Source organism: Dioscorea cayenensis, chromosome 8 (assembly GCF_009730915.1).
Source record: "Dioscorea cayenensis subsp. rotundata cultivar TDr96_F1 chromosome 8, TDr96_F1_v2_PseudoChromosome.rev07_lg8_w22 25.fasta, whole genome shotgun sequence".
NCBI classification, from domain to species: domain Eukaryota; kingdom Viridiplantae; phylum Streptophyta; class Magnoliopsida; order Dioscoreales; family Dioscoreaceae; genus Dioscorea; species Dioscorea cayenensis.
This window is the reverse complement of record NC_052478.1, coordinates 21883703-21903962: the sequence shown is the minus strand read 5'-3', so window position 1 is coordinate 21903962 and position 20260 is coordinate 21883703. Positions and strand designations below refer to the sequence as shown.

The 20260-nt window shown below is 34.4% G+C and overlaps 4 protein-coding genes across 4 annotated transcripts; 2 read left to right on the top strand and 2 right to left on the bottom strand.

The window, feature by feature from the left end:
• The first annotated feature begins 1988 nt into the window (after window positions 1-1988).
• Window positions 1989-7734, top strand: LOC120267095 (ABC transporter B family member 25). The gene is made up of 17 exons (XM_039274795.1): window positions 1989-2160; window positions 2922-2969; window positions 3067-3102; window positions 3193-3267; window positions 3393-3517; window positions 4113-4212; window positions 4303-4474; window positions 5018-5136; window positions 5247-5357; window positions 5461-5605; window positions 5707-5839; window positions 5930-6005; window positions 6220-6285; window positions 6391-6498; window positions 6740-6847; window positions 6927-7124; window positions 7213-7734. The coding sequence occupies exons 1-17, from the start codon at window positions 2095-2097 to the stop codon at window positions 7414-7416; spliced, it is 1890 nt and encodes a 629-aa protein (XP_039130729.1). The 5' UTR covers window positions 1989-2094; the 3' UTR covers window positions 7417-7734.
• Window positions 7735-11246: 3512 nt separating this feature from the next.
• On the bottom strand, window positions 11247-13069 carry LOC120266403 (transcription termination factor MTERF15, mitochondrial). The gene is given in 3 exon segments (XM_039274026.1): window positions 11247-11970; window positions 11972-12361; window positions 12363-13069. Coding segments are annotated over 3 exon segments (990 nt in total). The 5' UTR covers window positions 12669-13069; the 3' UTR covers window positions 11247-11676.
• Window positions 13070-13258: 189 nt separating this feature from the next.
• Window positions 13259-16539, top strand: LOC120267400 (RHOMBOID-like protein 12, mitochondrial). Its single transcript, XM_039275036.1, has 9 exons — window positions 13259-13284; window positions 13332-13646; window positions 14416-14530; window positions 14638-14750; window positions 15438-15555; window positions 15715-15753; window positions 15973-16077; window positions 16165-16206; window positions 16291-16539. Exons 1-9 carry the CDS (start codon window positions 13259-13261, stop codon window positions 16375-16377), a joined length of 960 nt encoding a protein of 319 aa, XP_039130970.1. The 3' UTR covers window positions 16378-16539.
• A 212-nt stretch (window positions 16540-16751) lies between these two features.
• On the bottom strand, window positions 16752-20080 carry LOC120267899 (eukaryotic translation initiation factor 3 subunit M-like). Its single transcript, XM_039275575.1, has 10 exons — window positions 19874-20080; window positions 19181-19310; window positions 18852-18990; window positions 18566-18778; window positions 18344-18488; window positions 17717-17867; window positions 17532-17641; window positions 17351-17448; window positions 17192-17261; window positions 16752-17048 (listed from the first exon to the last, which is right to left on the bottom strand). The coding sequence occupies exons 1-10, from the start codon at window positions 19964-19966 to the stop codon at window positions 16959-16961; spliced, it is 1239 nt and encodes a 412-aa protein (XP_039131509.1). The 5' UTR covers window positions 19967-20080; the 3' UTR covers window positions 16752-16958.
• Window positions 20081-20260: the final 180 nt, after the last annotated feature.

The window sequence follows — 20260 nt, the reverse complement described above, 5'->3', positions numbered from 1 at the left end:
GATTAAAATCAGAGAAACAGTGAAACATTGATTATTAAATTACAGTGCTGTTTTTGAAACAATAGAAAAAAGTACAAGGAAAGGTACCATGGAGTCAAATGTAAATTAATTATAAATTAGTTTTTTATTTGATTATTAAACGGATGGGAAGTCCTTGATAATTGAGATCTTGGACTTTTGAACTCCAAAGAGTCTTCATGGACATTCTTTTCTCTCGCTACACCATCCATTGGAAATGTCAAGGTTTCGTCCTCATGGTACACCAATACAAAGTTGGTTTATGGTTACGTGTCACTCATTGGACTCATTGTAAGAATAGAGCTTGCAATAGCAACTTCACGCAATCATCAGGGTACTATTTGGAAAAGTTGGACTATCTTTTCATTTAAGGCCGAACAAAATTCAATAATTCACAGTACATGCATGAGACCTTTCCACTCAATTTTTGCACAACTAACAAATTAAATTTTTTATATAAAATATTTATTTTAAAGAGAACTTAAAATTAAACTTCAATGTTCTTCCAATATAATAGCAAATGTCCTGAGATATTAACATTGCTTTTGTTTTTACTTTCTTAGGCCGCGTTCATTTCAGAGAAAAATAGGAGAAGTGAGGAGAAATGGTCTGATTTTTTTCACTCGATGTTCGTTTATCTTTGAAGTGTGGAGGTAGTATTTCAAACTTGATCGAAATAGATTTTGAACTAAAGCACTTTCAAAGATTTTTTTCAATTTGAAATGGGAAAATGTGAGTTAATCTATAAAAACTAATTTTTTTAACTTCTAAAATCTTTTCTGAATTTATAGAATTTCATCCAACACCTAAATCTTTCAGTTCTGTTCTCACTTTATGACAAATGAACACAGAAGTTCTGGAAGTGATATCACTTCCCCTACTTCAGGGAAGTGGCACTCCTCTCACTTTCTGACTTCCCCTCACTTACAATGAAATGAACGCCCTTTAACGAGAGCACATATCCCTTATTTATTAAAAATAAAAAAACCTAGCATAAAAAACTTAAAAAATTAATATTTAAAATTATTAAAAAAAAATCAATAATCAATCAATAAATATATATAATATAATAAAATTAAACACTTTCGATTCATCCAATACATAGCTCATATAACAAGATATTAATGCAGCACAATTAATTGCTACTATTTTTTGCCCGATAAAGTGAAATACTCACTCTGTTCCTAAATACATATCGTTTAAGATATTACACAAGAATTAAGGATAGTATTAAATTATCTAAATTTTAATATAAAAAACAACTAAATTACTAAATTATCTTTTTTTTCTAAATCATGTATTTTTTTTTGGACTATAAATATTACTCTCTTCATTTATATAACTTTGAAAATTGAAGATGGGTAAAATTTAAAAAAAAAATAAATAAATATTGCCTTGATATTGTAAAATAACTATTTTAGAATAAATTTTTTCTTAAAATGACATATATTTAGGAACTGATGGAGTACTTCTTAATAAATCAAATGTTATATATGCCCTTTAAAATTCAGTTTAATTGCTCATATATATATATATATATATACAAATAAATCTTTTTTTAATATCGTGTATAAGCTAAATTAATATTTAAATAGTAATTTTGAAAAAAAAAATATATCAAAAAGAAAAAAATATATCAAAAAGAACAAGCTTCCAATTAATCAGAGGACATACGTGGAATTAATACCTCATTCACCATGTCTTCAAACTTGGGTTTGGAAAAAATATATATATATATATATATATATTAATAAATAATAAAAAATAAAAAAGAAAATGCGGTGTCACAAGCCATAGATTCCCACCCACTTGCTGAAAGACAAGAGGCCAAAAGCCACATTATGGGCCCACTCATGCACGCCCATGAATCACTCTTCCAAGAAACCATTTTTATTTTCTTTTTTAATTACTTCTCAAGTCTTTAGCATCAACATGTGCTTCTTCTTCATGTGATTTGATTTCAATTTTAACCTTAAAAATCCCAATTGATTCATTCATTGCTCAATCATTCCTTAATCTCCCAATCTCTCCCTCTCTTGCTCTCTCTTCCAAACAAAGTTTGTATCTTTGTCTATTATGGGGAAGAACCTTAGGATCAAGAGCTCCCCTAGTAGCAGAACCCCTCTGCTCAATCAACAAGAGGTATACATCTCATCATCTTGTGCTGAATTTTTTACTTCTTTTTGATGATTTCTGTTCTTGTTGTTGCTTATGATGTATTTTTTTTTTAAAAAAAATAATTTTGGTTGAGGTTTCTTAATCAAATGAGTTTTTTTTTAAAAAAAAAAAAATTATTTTTAAGTTTGATGCGGTTTTGTATTTTTGTGTGGTGTAATTGTGTTTGATTTTAGTACCTAAAGTATTGATGCATGTGGTTATGTACAGATAGCTTTTCTTAATTATTCAATTGATTAATTAGTTGTTAGACAAGTTCTTGAATTAGGGCGGTTGAATTGTCTGTTTTTATCATTTTTGAAAATTCAATTCTTCTTTTCTTGGTCTCTAGCAACTATTTTCTTTGTTCTTGTAATTGTGCACCTTGTGAAATTGCATGAGGATGTATTTTTTTTTTTTTAATGTTTTCTACAATATTGGATGATTGCAACTATTAGTACATCAATTGGAGCCCTTGGATTTTTTTGTCTAATGGAATGATCCATGCTTGACCTTATAGCTTTTGGATATGTCATTTGGCAAATGAAAGCCACAATTTTTTTTTCCTGATCTTGCTGTATTTCTGCTTCTTCAATGAGATTCTACTTTTGGTCACTCATAAACTAGTATCCATCTTACGTGAAATTTCATTATCCTTGCTTAGGAATTACATCAAACTTGTTGATGTTTATTGGTATTTCAATGGTTCAAATCTATCAAAACAAAACTAATGTTATCCAACATGTTAGGAATCATCCAATGGTCCTTCAGATCTGGAAGAGGGTGGTGCCGTTCAGGTGACTATAGTTTTCTCCTTTTTTTTTTTGTTTTTTCTTCTCTGTTCTGGTTTTTACAGATAAGAATAAACTGATAATATTGTCTTCTAACCTTCAGGCAGCAAATGTTGGATTTTGTAGAGTTGTAAGGCTGGTAAGTGGGATAACTATTTTCATACTTTTTGCGGGGGCATGTGGAATTTCATTGATGTTGTTAACTTTTCTCGGTTTATTCTACTTTCAGGCAAAACCTGATGCAGGAAAATTGGTTATTGCCACCATAGCACTTTTGATAGCGTCTACCACTAGTATTCTGATTGTAGGTATTCCTTTATGTTCAAGTATCTGTTCTTCTATGGCACAATGCCATTTCATGGCTTAAGTTGGTGTAAACTGCAACATTCCGTATAGCGTGTATCAATCGTTGTCTTCTTTATGTTGCAGCCAAAATATGGAGGGAAGATAATTGACATTGTCTCAGGAGAGGTTAATACGCCGGAAGAGAAAGCTCAAGCTCTAAAATATGTGAACAACACAATTTTAGAAATTGTGCTGATAGTTCTCGTAGGGTATGCTCAGGAATAATTTCTTGCATTTTACCCTTCGTTGGCCTGGAAAAACATGGTTCTGATGGTTCCTATTGAATCTATAATTTATCTTGATTTTCTGCTTCTTTTTTTTATTGGGTGAATATCTTGTTCCGGTGTCATTGAAATGGGGTTTTCAAATTTCAGCTGGAATTATGTAGTTATGTGTATGCATTGGATCCAACTCATATTGTTTCACCATCTTTGCTGTTAGAAACATTCTTCTTCTTTAACTCATCTTGTTTCCTTTCAATCCTTTCCCATTTCATTTTTTCTGCAATGGAAAGTTGGATGGCTCAGATTGCAATGTCTGAGCGTTCTGATGCTGGCATAAAATAGCTGTGTGTAGAGTAAATAACTTGTTCATTGGTCTAAATAGTTGATGTTCTCTAAATCATTAAGAATGGAACTGAGAGAAGTTAACTGGAAGTCTTGTCTTTTCCTTTTAGATATTTGTTCTATTCTAAAGATATAATCAGTCAGTTCGTTTGTTTGTGAACTTCTGACTTGTTTTCTGGCCCAATATTTCTCTGTAGAATGCTATTGAATAAAAATGTTTTCATGTCTTCTTTTGTAGCTCTGTTTGTGCTGCTCTTCGGGCATGGTTGTTCAATTCTGCTAGTGAAAGGGTAGTTGCTCGTTTGAGGAAGGATTTGTTCAGCCATCTTATAAACCAAGTGAGACTAATGTTATCATGTGGATTAACTATTACTATCACAATTTTATTTCATTGGGATTTATATTGATCCCTCAAAATTATTTGTCAGGAAATAGCATTCTATGATGTGACGCGAACTGGGGAACTGCTAAGTAGGCTATCTGAAGATACACAAATCATAAAAAATGCTGCAACTACCAATCTGTCGGAAGCCCTACGTAATCTCACCACAACACTTATCGGTCTTGGCTTTATGTTTACAACCTCATGGAAATTGACCTGTGAGTACTTATATTGCATATTCGGTGTTTGCTGTTATGATGGATATCTTCTGAAAATGGTATGAAAATTATGCACAATATCTTGTCTTTAAGACATTTGAATGCTCAAAGAGGGCATGTAGATTTGTATGCACTGGAATATATAATATCCATATTATTCCAGGGCCTTTATTCCATTTATCCTTATAAAGTTTGATGTATCCTAATTGCCGAATCAGGGTTCAGAAGAGATTATCTTCACTGTTTTTGCATAGAGGAGATATTTGAAAAGCACCATATGTTCATCCAGAGCATGTTTGGTTAATTTCTGGCTGAGTGATTGGCCATAATGAATATGAGCGACGAGATTTTACAAGCAGGAAAACAATAAGAAATTATCCCTATCGATCCACTCTATAAATTATTAATACTAATGCAAATTGGTTATAGATTTTATTTTTCACTCGTTGAATGCATATCTTGTGACAAATTATGTATGTTGCTGTAGCATGTATGATTTCTTCACCAGAATCTGATTTGCTCACAAGTTTTCTATTTTAACAGTATTGGCTCTGGTTATAGTACCTGCTATATCTGTTGCTGTTCGTAAGTTTGGACGGTTTCTTCGTGAACTATCCCATAAGACTCAAGCTGCAGCCGCTGTAGCTGCGTCAATAGCTGAGGTTTGTCTCTATAATATCACTGATTAATGTCAAATTTGTTGCTTAGTGATGGAATGATCTAAACTGTCTTAATTCATGAGAATTTTATGTCATTTATTTTTCCGATACAGGAATCTTTCGGAGCTATACGCACAGTCAGATCATTTGCGCAAGAGTCTTACGAAATTTCACGATACTCAGAAAAAGTAGATGAGACATTGAAGCTTGGGCTCAAACAAGCTGTGAGTTCTCTTTATAGTTTGTTCTTGATGTGAGAAAGAGGATATTTTTAAAATTGAAAGTTCAAACTTTCTGATGATTGAATTCTGAAATGTTTTTTTCCAGAAAGTTGTTGGTCTTTTCTCTGGTGGACTGAACGCAGCATCAACATTGTCCGTTGTTATTGTGGTGATTTATGGTGCTAACCTGACTATCACAGGGTCCATGACAACTGGTGATCTGACATCATTTATATTATACAGCCTTACAGGTCCTTCTGGCCACAAAACTCTATACTGAAAGACAGATTTGGGCAATTAATTTTAGATGAATTACATTTTTAAACATTGTCTTCTTCCGGGACATCTGCAGTTGGTTCATCTGTCTCAGCATTATCGGGAGTATACACAACTGCAATGAAAGCCGCAGGTGCAAGCAGAAGAGTTTTTCAGCTTCTTGATCGTGTTTCCACCATGTCTAAATCAGGAGATAAATGTCCACTAGGGTCTGTTACCAATTTGTTCTGAATTTTACATTATTAAGCTGCAAATAGAGTCGAGAGTTTTGCACTACAATGGCTTGGTTTTGATTACAGCGAATTAGATGGAGACGTAGAGTTGGATGATGTCTGGTTTGCATATCCTTCTCGGCCTAGTCATATGGTGCTCAAGGTATGTACAGATCACATTCTTGTATAAGATTAGACACCATTTTAGTTTTGGGTAATTTACTTGGTTAAATGCATGTTCTAGTAGAATCAATCATCCATGATGGAGATTGTGACTGAGACAGTAAAATTCACTAACAAGCTGAACACACCAACTAGTCAGAATGTATGTGACAAGAGAAATACTTCAAAACTCTCAAAATGTTTATGAATTGCAGGGTATTACACTAAAGCTGATGCCTGGTTCGAAGGTTGCGCTGGTTGGACCAAGTGGCGGGGGCAAGGTAATCAATATTATTCATGGTCTCATCTTTGTTACCTGTTTATCCAGATAACAGATTCTTGTATTATGGACAGCCTTTCTTATGACTATCTCATGTTTGCTGCAGACTACAATAGCGAATTTAATCGAACGGTTTTACGATCCTCTCAAGGGAAAAATCTTGATAAACGGTATCCCATTGGTGGAAATATCACATGAGCATCTTCACAAAAAGGTAATCTGCATATCATTTTTATGCAAATTTCTGTCTTCATCCTTTCATTCACAGATGCCACCACTTTGTGAGTCTTACCATTTTTTTCTTATTTCTGAAACAAAATCAGAATAAGGTTCTTACAAAAGTACTATTGATAATCCTCCATATTTGTATATTTTTTGGTACATGGCTTCTTTAAAATACTGGTACGGTAGCCAAACATATTAGAGAAGTGAATATGTAGATCACTTTCTTGCAGGTTAGCATTGTGAGCCAAGAGCCAATTCTTTTCAATTGCTCCGTTGAAGAGAATATTGCTTACGGATTCGATGGCAAAGCAAGCAGTACTGAAATAGAGAATGCCGCTGTAAGTCATGCCAATTACATCCCTTTTCTCGTACTTCTCGAATTTCTCTTATGCGGAAGCCTGTTCATGGAAATGGCAGAAAATGGCAAATGCACATGAATTTGTTTCAAAATTTCCCGACCAATACAAAACGCATGTGGGGGAACGAGGGATAAGACTTTCGGGTGGCCAAAAACAGAGAATAGCTATTGCAAGAGCATTACTGATGAACCCCCGAATTCTCCTCCTTGATGAAGCTACTAGTGCTCTGGATGCTGAGAGTGAATATCTGGTTCAGGTAACATACATACCACAAAATAATTAAGACAGGCATGTTTAATAATTAGTTTTGCAAAACAAGAAGTTCATACATGTTGGTTGTGCAGGATGCAATGGATTCTCTAATGAAAGGAAGAACTGTGCTTGTGATAGCACATAGACTCTCAACGGTGAAAACGGCAGACACAGTTGCAGTTATCTCTGATGGTCAAATTGCCGAGAGCGGCACACATGATGAACTCCTCGAGAAGAATGGCATCTACACCGCACTGGTGAAGCGGCAGTTGCAAGCGCCGAAGGTTGAAATCTAAATTTCCTTCAATGCTATGATTTACCACTATTCATAGAGATCGAACATTCCCGAAAGCACACCAAATAACAATTAGGAAACATCGCCTAAAGTTTAGTTTCAATGTGCTTCTGGTTCTCTTTACTAAGACTTCACAAGAATCAGTGAGATTCTTTGAATTTGAATGTTCACATGTTTGCCCAATTGAAGCACACTAATGAACAAGTGTCATACCTTGATCTTACTGCTTCATTCACTACAAGTCTTAATTGTTGTAGTGTGTTTTTGGTGTATGTAACAACCTCTTAATAGTTCATCTTAAACTTTCATTTGAAATCAATGTTAGATGTGTAAAGATTTCTGAACTATAAATTCAAAGAGATCTAAGAAAATTATTTTGGTTTGTGTTACTGTTTTTTGATTTCACAAAATGAACTATAAATTCTGAAGAACATAGAAGATTCAAGTTGTTTTCATGCTCTTAATTACACTAGATTTCACAAAATTAACTATAAATAGCTTTCAATCAATATAATTTTCAAATTTATAAATTTTTCACCATCCAAACATGGTTTTCAATTGAAGTTCTAACAACTGCTTATAATCTGTAATGAATCTTCAACTTGATTTGACACTTGTATTATACAGCACTATCAAAAAAAAAAAATCTTCAATCAATATTTTTTATTAGCCTCCATAAATAACTTCAATCAATTCAATTAATCAATCTCCAAATATAAATTTTTGCCTCATATATCGCTTCAATCAAATATCAATCTTTTATAAGTAACTCCTCCAACGAATAAACTCACAGTAAATAGATCTGAAAATCTCATATTTAGTTATATTACTTTATAAACAATTTAAAAACCTTTGCCACTCACTAACATTAAATCTACTTAAATAATTATTTGACAAATATTGCCAACTCATCAACATTGAGAGTTAACTAACACATAGACCACTCCAAATTAAAATTTGTTTTTCTACTGTATTTTCTAAGAAGAGTTTATAACTAAGACTTTGACCAGCAACTCAGTCTGCATCCCTGTGAATTGATTTATAAGTTGTCCTCTTTAAAAGCGAAGACATTGACTTGCAAGTCAATATACATCCATGTTGAATTGATTTATAAGTTACCCTCTATATGAAATTTCTTATTGGGTAGGTTTTTTTAATGCGCATCCATGTGATTTCACATGGTTTTTTTTTAATATAAATTGTCCTCTTTAATAATCTCATGTAAAATTTGTTCATCAATATGAGTTTTAAAACATCACATCAAATTTAGTCATCATTTAGGCAATGAGTGGATCTTTTAAAATTACTAAGATATTGTCAATCATTGGATAGTCCAATAGTATGACACCAAAGTATAAGGGGGAGGTCATGGGTTCAAATCCTTCCCACAGTGATCGCTTTCATGCATCTTGTTCATATCATCTGTTCACCCGGGATTCTTATACTTATTTTTCATACTGCATACATCGTATATCGTCAGGGTTTTAATCTGTTCATATTCATATAAAAAGCGACTATGTCATCTATTATTCAAAAATTACTAAGATATTAGTTTTTTTCATGGATACTTTTATTAAGTACTTACTTTTCTCCTATATTTTCTAAGAAGAGTTCATAACGAAGACATTGACTTGCAAGTCATTATACATCAATATTGAATTGATTTATAAGTTGCCCTCTATGTGAAGTTTCTTATTGGGTATTTTTTTTAAAAAATATAACTCTTATATTTTTTTAATTATTAAAATAATTTCATGTAAAATTCTATTCATTAACATGAGTTTTAAAACATCACATCGAGTTTAATTATCACTTAGATGATAAGTGGACCTTTTAAAATTATTAAAATATTAGCTTTTTTTATTGATACTTTTATTAATTACCTTTTTTTTCTACTATATTTTCAAAAAAGCAAGTTTATAATTAAGACATTGACTTGCAAGTCAATATACATCCATCTTAAATTGATTTATAAGATGTCCTATTTATGAAGTTTCTTGATATCCAATTTTCTATTATTCTTTATAAAAAGAGCTAATCAATGACTAACACATGGACCATTCTAAATTAAAATTTGTTTTCTAAATTAACAATGACTAACACTTTAAACCTTAATAAATAAATGTTGTCTCTGAGCATGTGTATATATATAATAATAAATTTTTAAAGGTTTCATTTTTTCATGGAAAATTTAATGTGCTATAGCTCAGCCACTTGATTAAAATAAGAAAAATACTGAAACGTTAATTATTAAATTAGAATATCATTGTTGAAACAATAGAAAGAAGTTCAATGAAAGGTAGCATGGAGACAATTAAACAATAGAATTTGTTTTCTATTTGATTATTATATGTACCCTACTTATAACTCTAATTTCAATAACTCCATTTTTTTTTTTAAAAAAAAAAAGGTGAATAAACCAAATGCATTAAAATAAAAATAATAAAAGGTACAACAAACAACCCTTCCACTAGCTGTGGAAATAAAAAATGAACAAAAATAGAGGAACAACAGATCTCCTTATAACCCAGAAAATATACAAAAAGCTACTCCTCACCGCCGACCTGATCCACCTCAAACGTAAGAGTGATCTCTACCCTCTTAGAACGAGGTCCAGCGAACTCTAAGCTGCGCTTGATGGAGGAGATAGGATCAGCAAGCTTCGCTCTCAAACCTTCAGGAGCTCCAGACGCTCCATTCACTCAACCCTAGTTTTATTTTAAATTTAAAATCTTTAATAAAAACCGTTATACCGGTCTCCATTTTAAATTTTAAAATAGCAAAAGAAGAGTTCATTGGAGTTAATGAAAGCACTATTATAGTATTTTGGTGGTTTATTCTTTACTGTTTTTGTCTCCCAACTAACTACCATACCATGATGTACTATGGATTTTTGCTCTCGTTCTTGCTCTCTTCACTGGTTGCAAGTGGTTTTTTTTTTTTCATCATGGAGAAATCGAAATATGACAAAAAAAAAAAAAAAATTAAAATTAAAATTCAGTACCTAAACTGCAAAATGGCTATATTTCAATGACATTCCAAGATTTTCATTTTTTAAAATTCCAAGAATATAATAGGCTGGAAACAATGTATTCTCTGGTTTCAGAACTAGGGGAGATGAATTCAATCTCTTTTTATCACTTACACCAAACTTTGTTGATTTATAATATATTTTAATAGCATTTATGATATTTATATATATATATATATATGCGTGTGTGTGTGTGTATAAACAAATCTAATTTCAAGGAGAGTCCATGAAATTTATTTTTATTGAGTTTTATTAAAAGGTATACTATAAAAGCAAATCTTTTTTCATGATATATTTGCAAGGAGAAAAACCACAAGTTGCAGTTATTTCTGATGGTCAAATTGCTGAGAGCGGTACACATGATGAACTACTCGAGAAGAATATGGCATCTACACTGCACTGGTGAAGCGGCAGTTGCAAGGGCCTAAAGGTTGAAATCTAAAGTTTCTTAAATGGTATGATTTGCTGCTATTCATAGAGGATCAGACATTTTCCAAAGCATATTGAACAACATATAGAAAACTTCACCTGAGGTGTTGTTTCATAGGTAAGAGTCAAAATGGCAAAACTTTAGTTGAGCTTCTGGTTCTCTTTACTAAGACTTCCAAGTTGTGTTCCTCGTGTAGCAATCTTGAGATAATTTCTCAAGAACAAGCGAGATTATTCGAATTTTGATGTTCACATGCTTGCTGAATTGAAACACTAATGAACAAGGGTCACACCTTGATCTTACTGTTTCATTCACTTTCAAGTCTTCAGTGTTGTAGTTGTTTTGGACTTTGGTTAATGTAACAACCTCCTAAGACAAACGCACATCCATATTTCGATTTCTATTATAATTTTTGATTTCACAAAAATGAACTATAGATTCTGAAAAATAGAAAAAATTCAAGTTGTTTTGACATTCAATAAACAGATTACCACAGATGAGAGATTCACTTCAGGAGTGCAGACATTCTGCTGCAAATCTCCAAACATTGTGATGAACTGATATTCTTTGATCTCCCGCATAAATCTGGATTTCTTGACAGATCAAAGGCCTCGTAAACAAAACAATTGTTTCGCGCATCCTCCGACCATTCCCTTAATCAGGAGGAGTAAGAGCAATTCTACTGCACACCTCAACTGAAACTCATGTTCCAGAAGTCACCTTAGAATTCATTCAATCAGTAACACTTGGATCGTAACATGTTCCGATCAATGCCATATCTCAGAAATATCAATTTCTAGCTAAAATAGAGACTCCATGAACAACTTCATGTTCCTCACATCCTCCGCCGAATTGGAGAACTTTGGTGGCTTAAACAGCTTCCACAATCCTGCCGGATGTCTGGCTTTAACTTGTACTTCTTTCTTTAGTCCCCCGAACATCTCTTCACATTCTGGGTACGGCTTCACAAGCAAATTGTAGAACTTGTGCCTACTGAGCTTTACCAGATGCTTCAATCCTACCTCAAATTCAAGAGCACCCTTGGACTTGAGATGTTCAACAACATTGTAACGCGGCATTATCTTCTTTCTCAAAATTGACACCCAAATACTCGGGACATTCCGCGAGACATTCAATGCTAAATCCAAGCTTGTCCAATAAAAACTCGATCTTCTTTTCTACATCCTCCAATTCATACAAGATTGACCTTGGCTCAACAGCCAAAACTTTGAAGGCGTCTCTTCGTATCAGCCCATGCCTGCACAAACAGTCCACTCTGAGTTTCGTATCAATGGCAGCATTGAGAGGACCTTTGGATAAAATCTTCAATTTGATTGCCATTCTGCATTTCAAGCTCTTGATCAAGTCCACACAGCGAGACAATTCTCCGACTTCCATTCCAAGAAGAAGCCTCGGGTTCTTCATTAGCACCTTCCAGACCTCATTCCGGCTGAATCCGAGATCTCTGAACTCCTCAAACAAAGGGTTTCAATCTATTCTCAATGCCAAATGCTAAGAAATCTGGATAAGCATGGCAGATATGATCAATCTCAGCGTTTTTCAACCCAAATCCCTTCAAGAACTCAACTTTATTGCTTACATGCACTGAAGCTCTGAGAAAAACCAACGGCCAACGTTGCAATACCCTAATCACAGTATCATCACTGAATCCCAAATTTCTCAGTTCCAATACCATGGAACGGAGGGCTTCTGGCTCAAAATGGAACCTTCCGGCTTGTTCAAGAACATTCTGAACTAAAGAAGGTGGAATTGTTTGAAACCCCATTTCCATAAACCCCTAATTGCCATTTTCTCAAGAAACCCTAACTCCAGAAAGTCTAGGGTTACAAGAGAGGATCGATACAAGGGATTTATCAGAGAAAGCCCAAGGACAAGAGAATCTCAACACATTTCTCAACATCTGAAGCGCAGGAACCATCCAACAAAAACCGATTTTTTTGAACAAACTCGTAGGATTGGGATTGCGGGAACCCGAACCTCTGCAAAAGATTCGAAAATAAGGTCCGATCTGAGGATTGAGGAATTCCAGTGAATTCCAACGGGATTATTCCAGAAAGATTAGCAGCTTTGGAGAAAGATTGAACTCCTAAAAATGGAGACGATGAAACTCGAGAAGTTTTGAATGGAATTCGATGGATGGAGTGCCGAACTAAAACCCTAACAATCGCCATGATTTTTTCTTTTTTTGGGGGAAAAAAAAAGAAATTTTATATATATATAGAGAGAGGGAAAAAAATTATCAAAAGCTCCCTGAAACTTTAAAATTTATATAAACCCCTCCGTAAAAGGACTTTTTTTATGAAAAATGAAAGATAAAAAGGATCTTTATGTAAACACTGCAAGCTTTTGAAGACGCCATTAATGGAAATACGAAGCAGAGGAACGAAGTGAAGCAAAGTGAGACGAGATGCGGAAGCTACTACTCCCCCTGAAGCACCTCCTTCGGAAAGCACCAATCTTCAAGCCCCTTCATCTCCTCTCACGTATCTCGAGGCCGTGTTCTCTCCTCCTCTTCCGACTCCTCCGCCGCCGCCGCTCGCCTCCCATGGAGCTCTTGGAAGAGCCCTGGATCTTCAGGATTGTTTGGGTTTTTCGGATCCCCGAATGTGTCGAAGTGGGTGTTGACGAGAACTCGGTTCTCGGTTTCCCTTGATAGCGTCGTGGATCAAGGGCTTCAGTCTTTGAGGGCATCGTTGCAGCGACGAAGCTTCGACCCCCGGAGGCTCTTCTCTTCTCCCTGGAGTTTCTGGTAGTGTACTTGGTTTCTCTTTTAGCAAATGGTCGTAAAGTTGGGATTTTTGAGATAATTATTTTTGGTACTCTATTGTCTCTCGAGAAAGCCATTCCTATTTAGGTTTTATTTAATCCTTAGAACAAAGATGATAGGTTTTTTTGGTCTGGAATTTTGAATTTAGAACCATTTGGTTATAAAGGTCATTTGGTTGGGGTTGATGCTTGAAGTTGAGAATGGTGATGGCTTAGTTTAGGGTGCTTTTCAATGCACTTTTTTAGTGTTTTTAGGAGTGAGTAATGGTGTGAAGATGAGGATGCAAACTCTGAATTCCCAGAACACTGATGATTTATTTGCAAGTTCTTTCAAGCAAGGACGCCATTCCTTAGAATGTAATGATCGACGTAAATTTTCATGTGACACGGCAGGAAGAAAAGTATTTGTTCTTGGAAAAATGAGAAGATTATGGTAGAATGTGGCAGGATGATTATGTTCTCCTTCCTGTTAGAAAAATTCAAGTTGGTGGAGCTGCTTCTGTTGAGTGCTGATTTTTTTATTGCTTTAAGCGGAATAAGTCCAAGTGTGTTTTGTGCAATTTTGATAGTGCTAGTTGTTACTTGTAACCAATATTATGTTGATAGTTAAGTATTGAGTTGATATTAATCTTGTCCAGAATCATATATAATACTTTGTTGTCGTAAATGAACTTGTAGTTAGTGAGACTTAATTGTAAAGATCCGGTGGTGGGTTATCATGAGTAAAAATTTCTTATAACTTCTTTGTGTAGGGGCTATGCGCTACCAACCCCTGAGGGAGCAGTTTTGAGCTTGATTGGAGCTAATGTTGCTGTTTTTTTCTTATGGAGAATTGCAGACCCGACATTTATGAGGAAACATTTTATGGTTAGTACTTCATCTAAAGCATTAAGATAATACTTGTTTTGTGCATTTTTTAGTCAATTATTACTTGTTTCATTTTCCATTATAGCCATGAGTATTTGCATGTGCAGATTTCACTGGATAATTTCAAAAGTGGGCGATGGCACACATTGATCACAAGTGCATTCAGCCATGCGGATCTTGACCACCTTGTCACAAACATGATTGGTCTCTACTTCTTTGGGTACAAGTGTAAGATCTCTTGATGCCCTTATGCTTTTTTCTTGTTAATCTATTTTCTTTCTGGTTATTGAGCACACTTAGGTCAAGGACAGAATATGAATAAATAGTGTGGGTCAACATTGTGTATCAATAATATATAAGAAGAAGGATTTCTCATCAACTATTGTATCACCATTTTATTTCATTTTATATTGTGAACAAAATTTATGAATATAACTCCCCAGTCCAGGATATGTATTGAGTGAGTATCAAGTATTTACTATGGCCCCATGGGAACATGAGCTTTTGTTCAACATCCAGCAATAGCGGCAGACTTCGTTTGCAATGCTGTGAAAAGTTTCTTGTTTGATGATATATACTGCATCCATAGGATTTCTAGACTTCTGTGGCTTTCAAATAACTTGGGAAGACATTAGAATTGTTATTATAAATTAGCAGGAAGTATTAAAGTAAAAAGTCAAATGTTTTTTATTTATTCTATATCTTATGAGATTGATGAAGGGCCTTAGGTTAGATGTGTGATTTTTATTCTGCTCTTGCACTAATTGACTTTGTTGTTGTTTCTAGTATGCCTGGAATACCAGTCACATTTTTATGTGCAAAAGCTGATCTCTCTTTGTGACCAATCTTTTTAATGAAACTTTCATGCAATTAACTTGTTGCTGATTACCTGGTTTTGTTTGTCAAACTCCCAGATTTCAAGGCTGTTTGGGCCTGAATTTCTACTGAAATTGTACTTAGCAGGAGCACTGGGTGGATCAATATTCTTCTTGGTACATGGAGCCATAACTGCTTCATCATCCGAGGTAAAATATGCAACCACAGAACAATATCAAGATACTCTCTTTGGTATTCATGATGCAGTATCTTTCAATTATGTTCCACTGGTTTTTAATGAGATTTTTCTCAATAGCATTATCCCAATCATACAATTTCTAATTTCCAATCTCCTCTGAAATTTTCAGAGCTTGCAAAGATGGCATAGTTCAAGAATTGCCGGCCTGGTATGTGATCCCATTAGACTGCTACTAAACTAGAATTGCTTCACCTTTCCTAACTGCAAAGTATCTCCTTGCCTTTCTAATCAGTAATCACCTTCCATCTATCAATATACAATTGAGTGAAAATCTCAGATTCTTGCTATCCTGTAATTATATATTCAGATCATCGTCATAGTGACACTCGCTGAATAAATAACGTGCAATATTTATCGTGTTATGCAGGGGGCTAGTGCAGCTGTTAATTCAATCATTCTGCTTGATATATTTCTTTTTCCAAAGAACATATACTATGTAAACCTCATCATACCTGTTCCTGCAATGTTAATGGTGAGCTGGAACTCTCAAGCTTAATACAAAACAGTGCTATATCATTCATGCAACTTATGGACTAAATCTTTTGGTTTATAATGCCAGGGAGCAATACTGATTGGAAGTGATTTATGGAGGATTAAGAAGGTAAGCATTTTTTAATAGCATCTTTGTACTAATTCGGTTGATCGGAGATACATGGATTTATCGCTTCGTCGTTGTCTTGTCCAGGGAGATGAACACATATCAGGATCAGCTCATCTAGGGGGTGCTGTGGTTGCTGCTCTTGTGTTTGCTAGATTGAAGCATTGGATCTGATTGGAAACAAAGTTTAATACTCTTCATGTTTAGCATCTTTCATGCTTTGATTAAGTGAATTTTCTTTTAACCAATTCATTTGTTAACAATAACTGTTACAGATTAGTCTCATAGCTCATCTGTAAAAACACTTGAAAATAAGCATAACTATAGATCTTTTCTCAGAGAATATTGATCATCTATTTTGTAGGATATGCAAATTTTACCCCTTTGTTAGCCTGTGAAGACAGATAAATAAAAACTTTGGCAGATCAAATAAACAATTAAATCTATTTTAAAAGAAATACAATAAAATTTCAAATACTCCCTTGATAATATTAACATAAATTCTCAGAGTAAAATGATTTTTGAACCAAAAACAAAGAAAAATAGGAGAAATGCAATCCCCTAGTCTACAAGACAGCCAACCCTCACATAATAGTATCCAAGAATGTTAACAAAAATTTTAAGGAGTTGAACTCCATTAGGGTTCTCATCTTAAGATCTACGGAAAAAATATATAATTAATTGCCACCCTACAACATGGACAATTTAACTCCAAAGTGTTCTTAAATAACAAAAAAACAAGCCAGGTTGGTAATTTAACGAATCGTCATTGCTTGTGATGCTTGAATTCCATCTTCAGATATCTTCTTAGATTGAATGGTGTTGATGGCACCCGCAATATTGTCCTAAAAATCGGAAAGAAACAAGATTAACTTTTTTGAAAAAATACATACCAAATGATGAAACACTGTAAATTTGTAAAACATTAAACATGTCAAACAACAATGGAAAAAAGGTAGTTCAGCAAAATCAGAGTTCGAAGATTTACCCTCCAAATGCCAAGCTTTGAACGGAGAGCTTGCCACTGTGCAGGTCCAAACACCCGTTCCGTGCGTCGGCTGCAGAACAGGAATGAGATGTTTAAATATAACAGACAAGATTATGGATTCAAGAAGAATAACTTCATAATAATCACGATAGTAATTACCTGACAATCACAAGTTGGTTCAGCTGGTCCATCTTGCAATTGAGGACTTTGGAGGTAATTGCTTTTACCACCCAATACTCCACCTCATCATCTGTGATCTGCAACAATATTAAATCCTCAGAGATTGGTATGTTATTGGGTACACTATTTTAGAAGAGGTAACAGTGAATTAGAGAACTACCTGGAGTGCATCTTTGATATGAGAATATGGAATTTCACCAGAAGCATTGGAACTGAGGTCGATCAATGACATCAACCTCATTTTTGTGACACAATCCTCATTAACAAGACCTGCAGAGTGATGTAAGTACCATAAGTAGATACAGCATAATTAAAGCAGCAATAAAAAGGTGGGAAGCAACATACCATAACTCTTGAGTAAAGCAGAATTTGCAGACTGGAAATCTAAGTAGGCATCTAGTCTATGTGTGAGAAAAATTTTAAGAAGCTGGTAAATCAAAGTATATTTTTCATCATTCTCCAGTTGTCCAACAGCAGGCATGTCAAGCAAATCACACTGCAAGATCACAAATTTGGGGAAAAAATCAATATCACCATATATATATATATACATGTAGAGGGTAATTTTTGAAGTATAACTTGCCTTGTGAGGACACATGTAAAAGTTCCAAAACTAGACCATAATAGCACCAACATGATATACAAAGTTTAATTAACTAATGAAGAACTAAGGGGAAAAAACAACTCTTAACGGTTCAAAAGGTTGATCAATGAGGTGCAAATGGAACTCAAACTTTCAAACAATTTGGCTATCATGTGATTACTAGGAATCAGAACACAGAGACACTCAACAGAGTTTAATGAAATATTCCTAGTTCCCGGAAACCATCTTGGTATTTGATTTTCCACGGTATATTGCTGATAACCAGATTGCTTTCAGTAAAATGGTATAAGCTAGGAAAGAAATCAGAGGTACATTTTCAATTCATCATTATGCAACTGATAGCAAAAACCAAATCTGTAATGTGATACCTGAAACATATCTGGAGATTTCACAAACTCAATAATAGCACGTACTGCTTCCTCTTTAGCATCATTCATGGTATATGATTCCTCATCATCACCCGAAAAGGTAGCTAAATACCTTGTTAGGAAAGTAAAAGAATCTTTTGCCGTGCTGCATATAATGACAAAGTAAGTTTATCAAGAAAACTAGGCATAAGAAATACCCAATATTACTATTGCGCTGTGTACCTTTTGTTGTCCTTCAAGATGTTAGATATACTGAGAAAAAGATTTCTCTGATCCACTATTCCAATATTCCATTCTTCTAAAAAGCAATCAATCTTTTTGAAAGACTGAATGATGCTTTCAGTAACTTTTCCACTAGCTGCCAAGTCTAGCGCTTTCATGTAAACAAAGAACTTGCTATATGGGTTCTCTAATAGATTGTATAGATTGAACAAGCTGCTCGAAGCATGACAAACAATAAGAGATGAGCTTAGGAAAAGACTTTAAGGACAAAATTTATCAGCCTTACAGCTTCAACCGCAATGCAGGCTTATCATTTGGATGCTGAATAATTTTTGAAGTTATAAGCTTAGCCATCTCCAATGCTTCATCTGGACTACTAGCTCTTGACACAAGACTGCATATTACAGTGTATATGCACTCTAGATCTATAAATTGCAAAAAATCAAATTTTTAGCAAAAATTCACCTGATTCACCAGCTTCAGGAAACTTAAAACTTTCTATAGTTGCAAACAACAGACATTCAGTGGTAAGCACTGAATTGTTAAATCTAGACATCCTATAAAAGCTTATTCCGCTGCAACCACTGACCAATACAATTATAACCAACTGTTTACCTTTCTCAGCTACACGTTGTATGATTAAGTCGGCTGATGTAAGCATGAGAGAAACCAGATCTAACCATCCGCCAATTACTAGGCATTCTTGGGCTTCCATGCAAAGTCGAGTCACCTGAGGTTCTGCAACCTACCCCCCCAAAAAAAAAAGTATCAAAATAACCAAAAAAAAAAACCTACAATCAACATCTTTTAGCCATAATGAAATAACATACAAAAACATCACCTAGTACAACTTGTAAGAAAAACCAGCCAAACAAAACAAATGACAACAGTCAACCAAACTAGAGCATGACATGCTATTTATAAGGCTATAAAATCCAAGAGAGAAACATAAACCAAGATTTTCAATGAAGTACGATTCTAAATACAGCTTATTTAATAAACAAGGATTTTCAACCATAAACAACCAATTTTTACACACAATATCATAATATTATTCTAGATAAGCTGTCCATACATAGGCCATTTTTAATCAGCGACAAGAAATCTACACAATGAATTAAACAACAATTCCCAATAATGACATATCAAAAATTAGACATAAAAGCAAAACTTTTTAAGAGAAAACCACATATTTTTCAAGCAATTGATAAAGACTAGCAAAAACACAACCAGGAATCACATAAAAACCAACAAAATCAGATCTTTAACACAGGAAAAAGCATAAACAGCGAATAAAAGAAACAATACCTCAGGGCCGGCATCCGCCCAGGAGAGCTCGGAAGTGAAACGAACAACAGCGAGGACGGGATCCTCATCGGAGGTGGGCACAACAGTCGCCATGTCAACAAGGAGAGACAAAGATCAGGAAGAGAGAGAGAGGGGGGATTGAGCTCTGGGATCGGTAGTAACGCTCCCAAAACCCTAACCCTAGCCCTTCTCCAGCAACGCTAAAAAGGCCCAATCTTTCACACCGATTGATATAAGAACCAGTCTCATTTATACTGATCAGCTGTGCGATCTTAAACAGCGTTCACAGTGATCAACGGTTGATATTTAATTATCACTTTAAAATTCACATCTTAAAGCAACTATCTCGCGATATGGATTTGTCACCATCTCTAGGGAATCGTACGG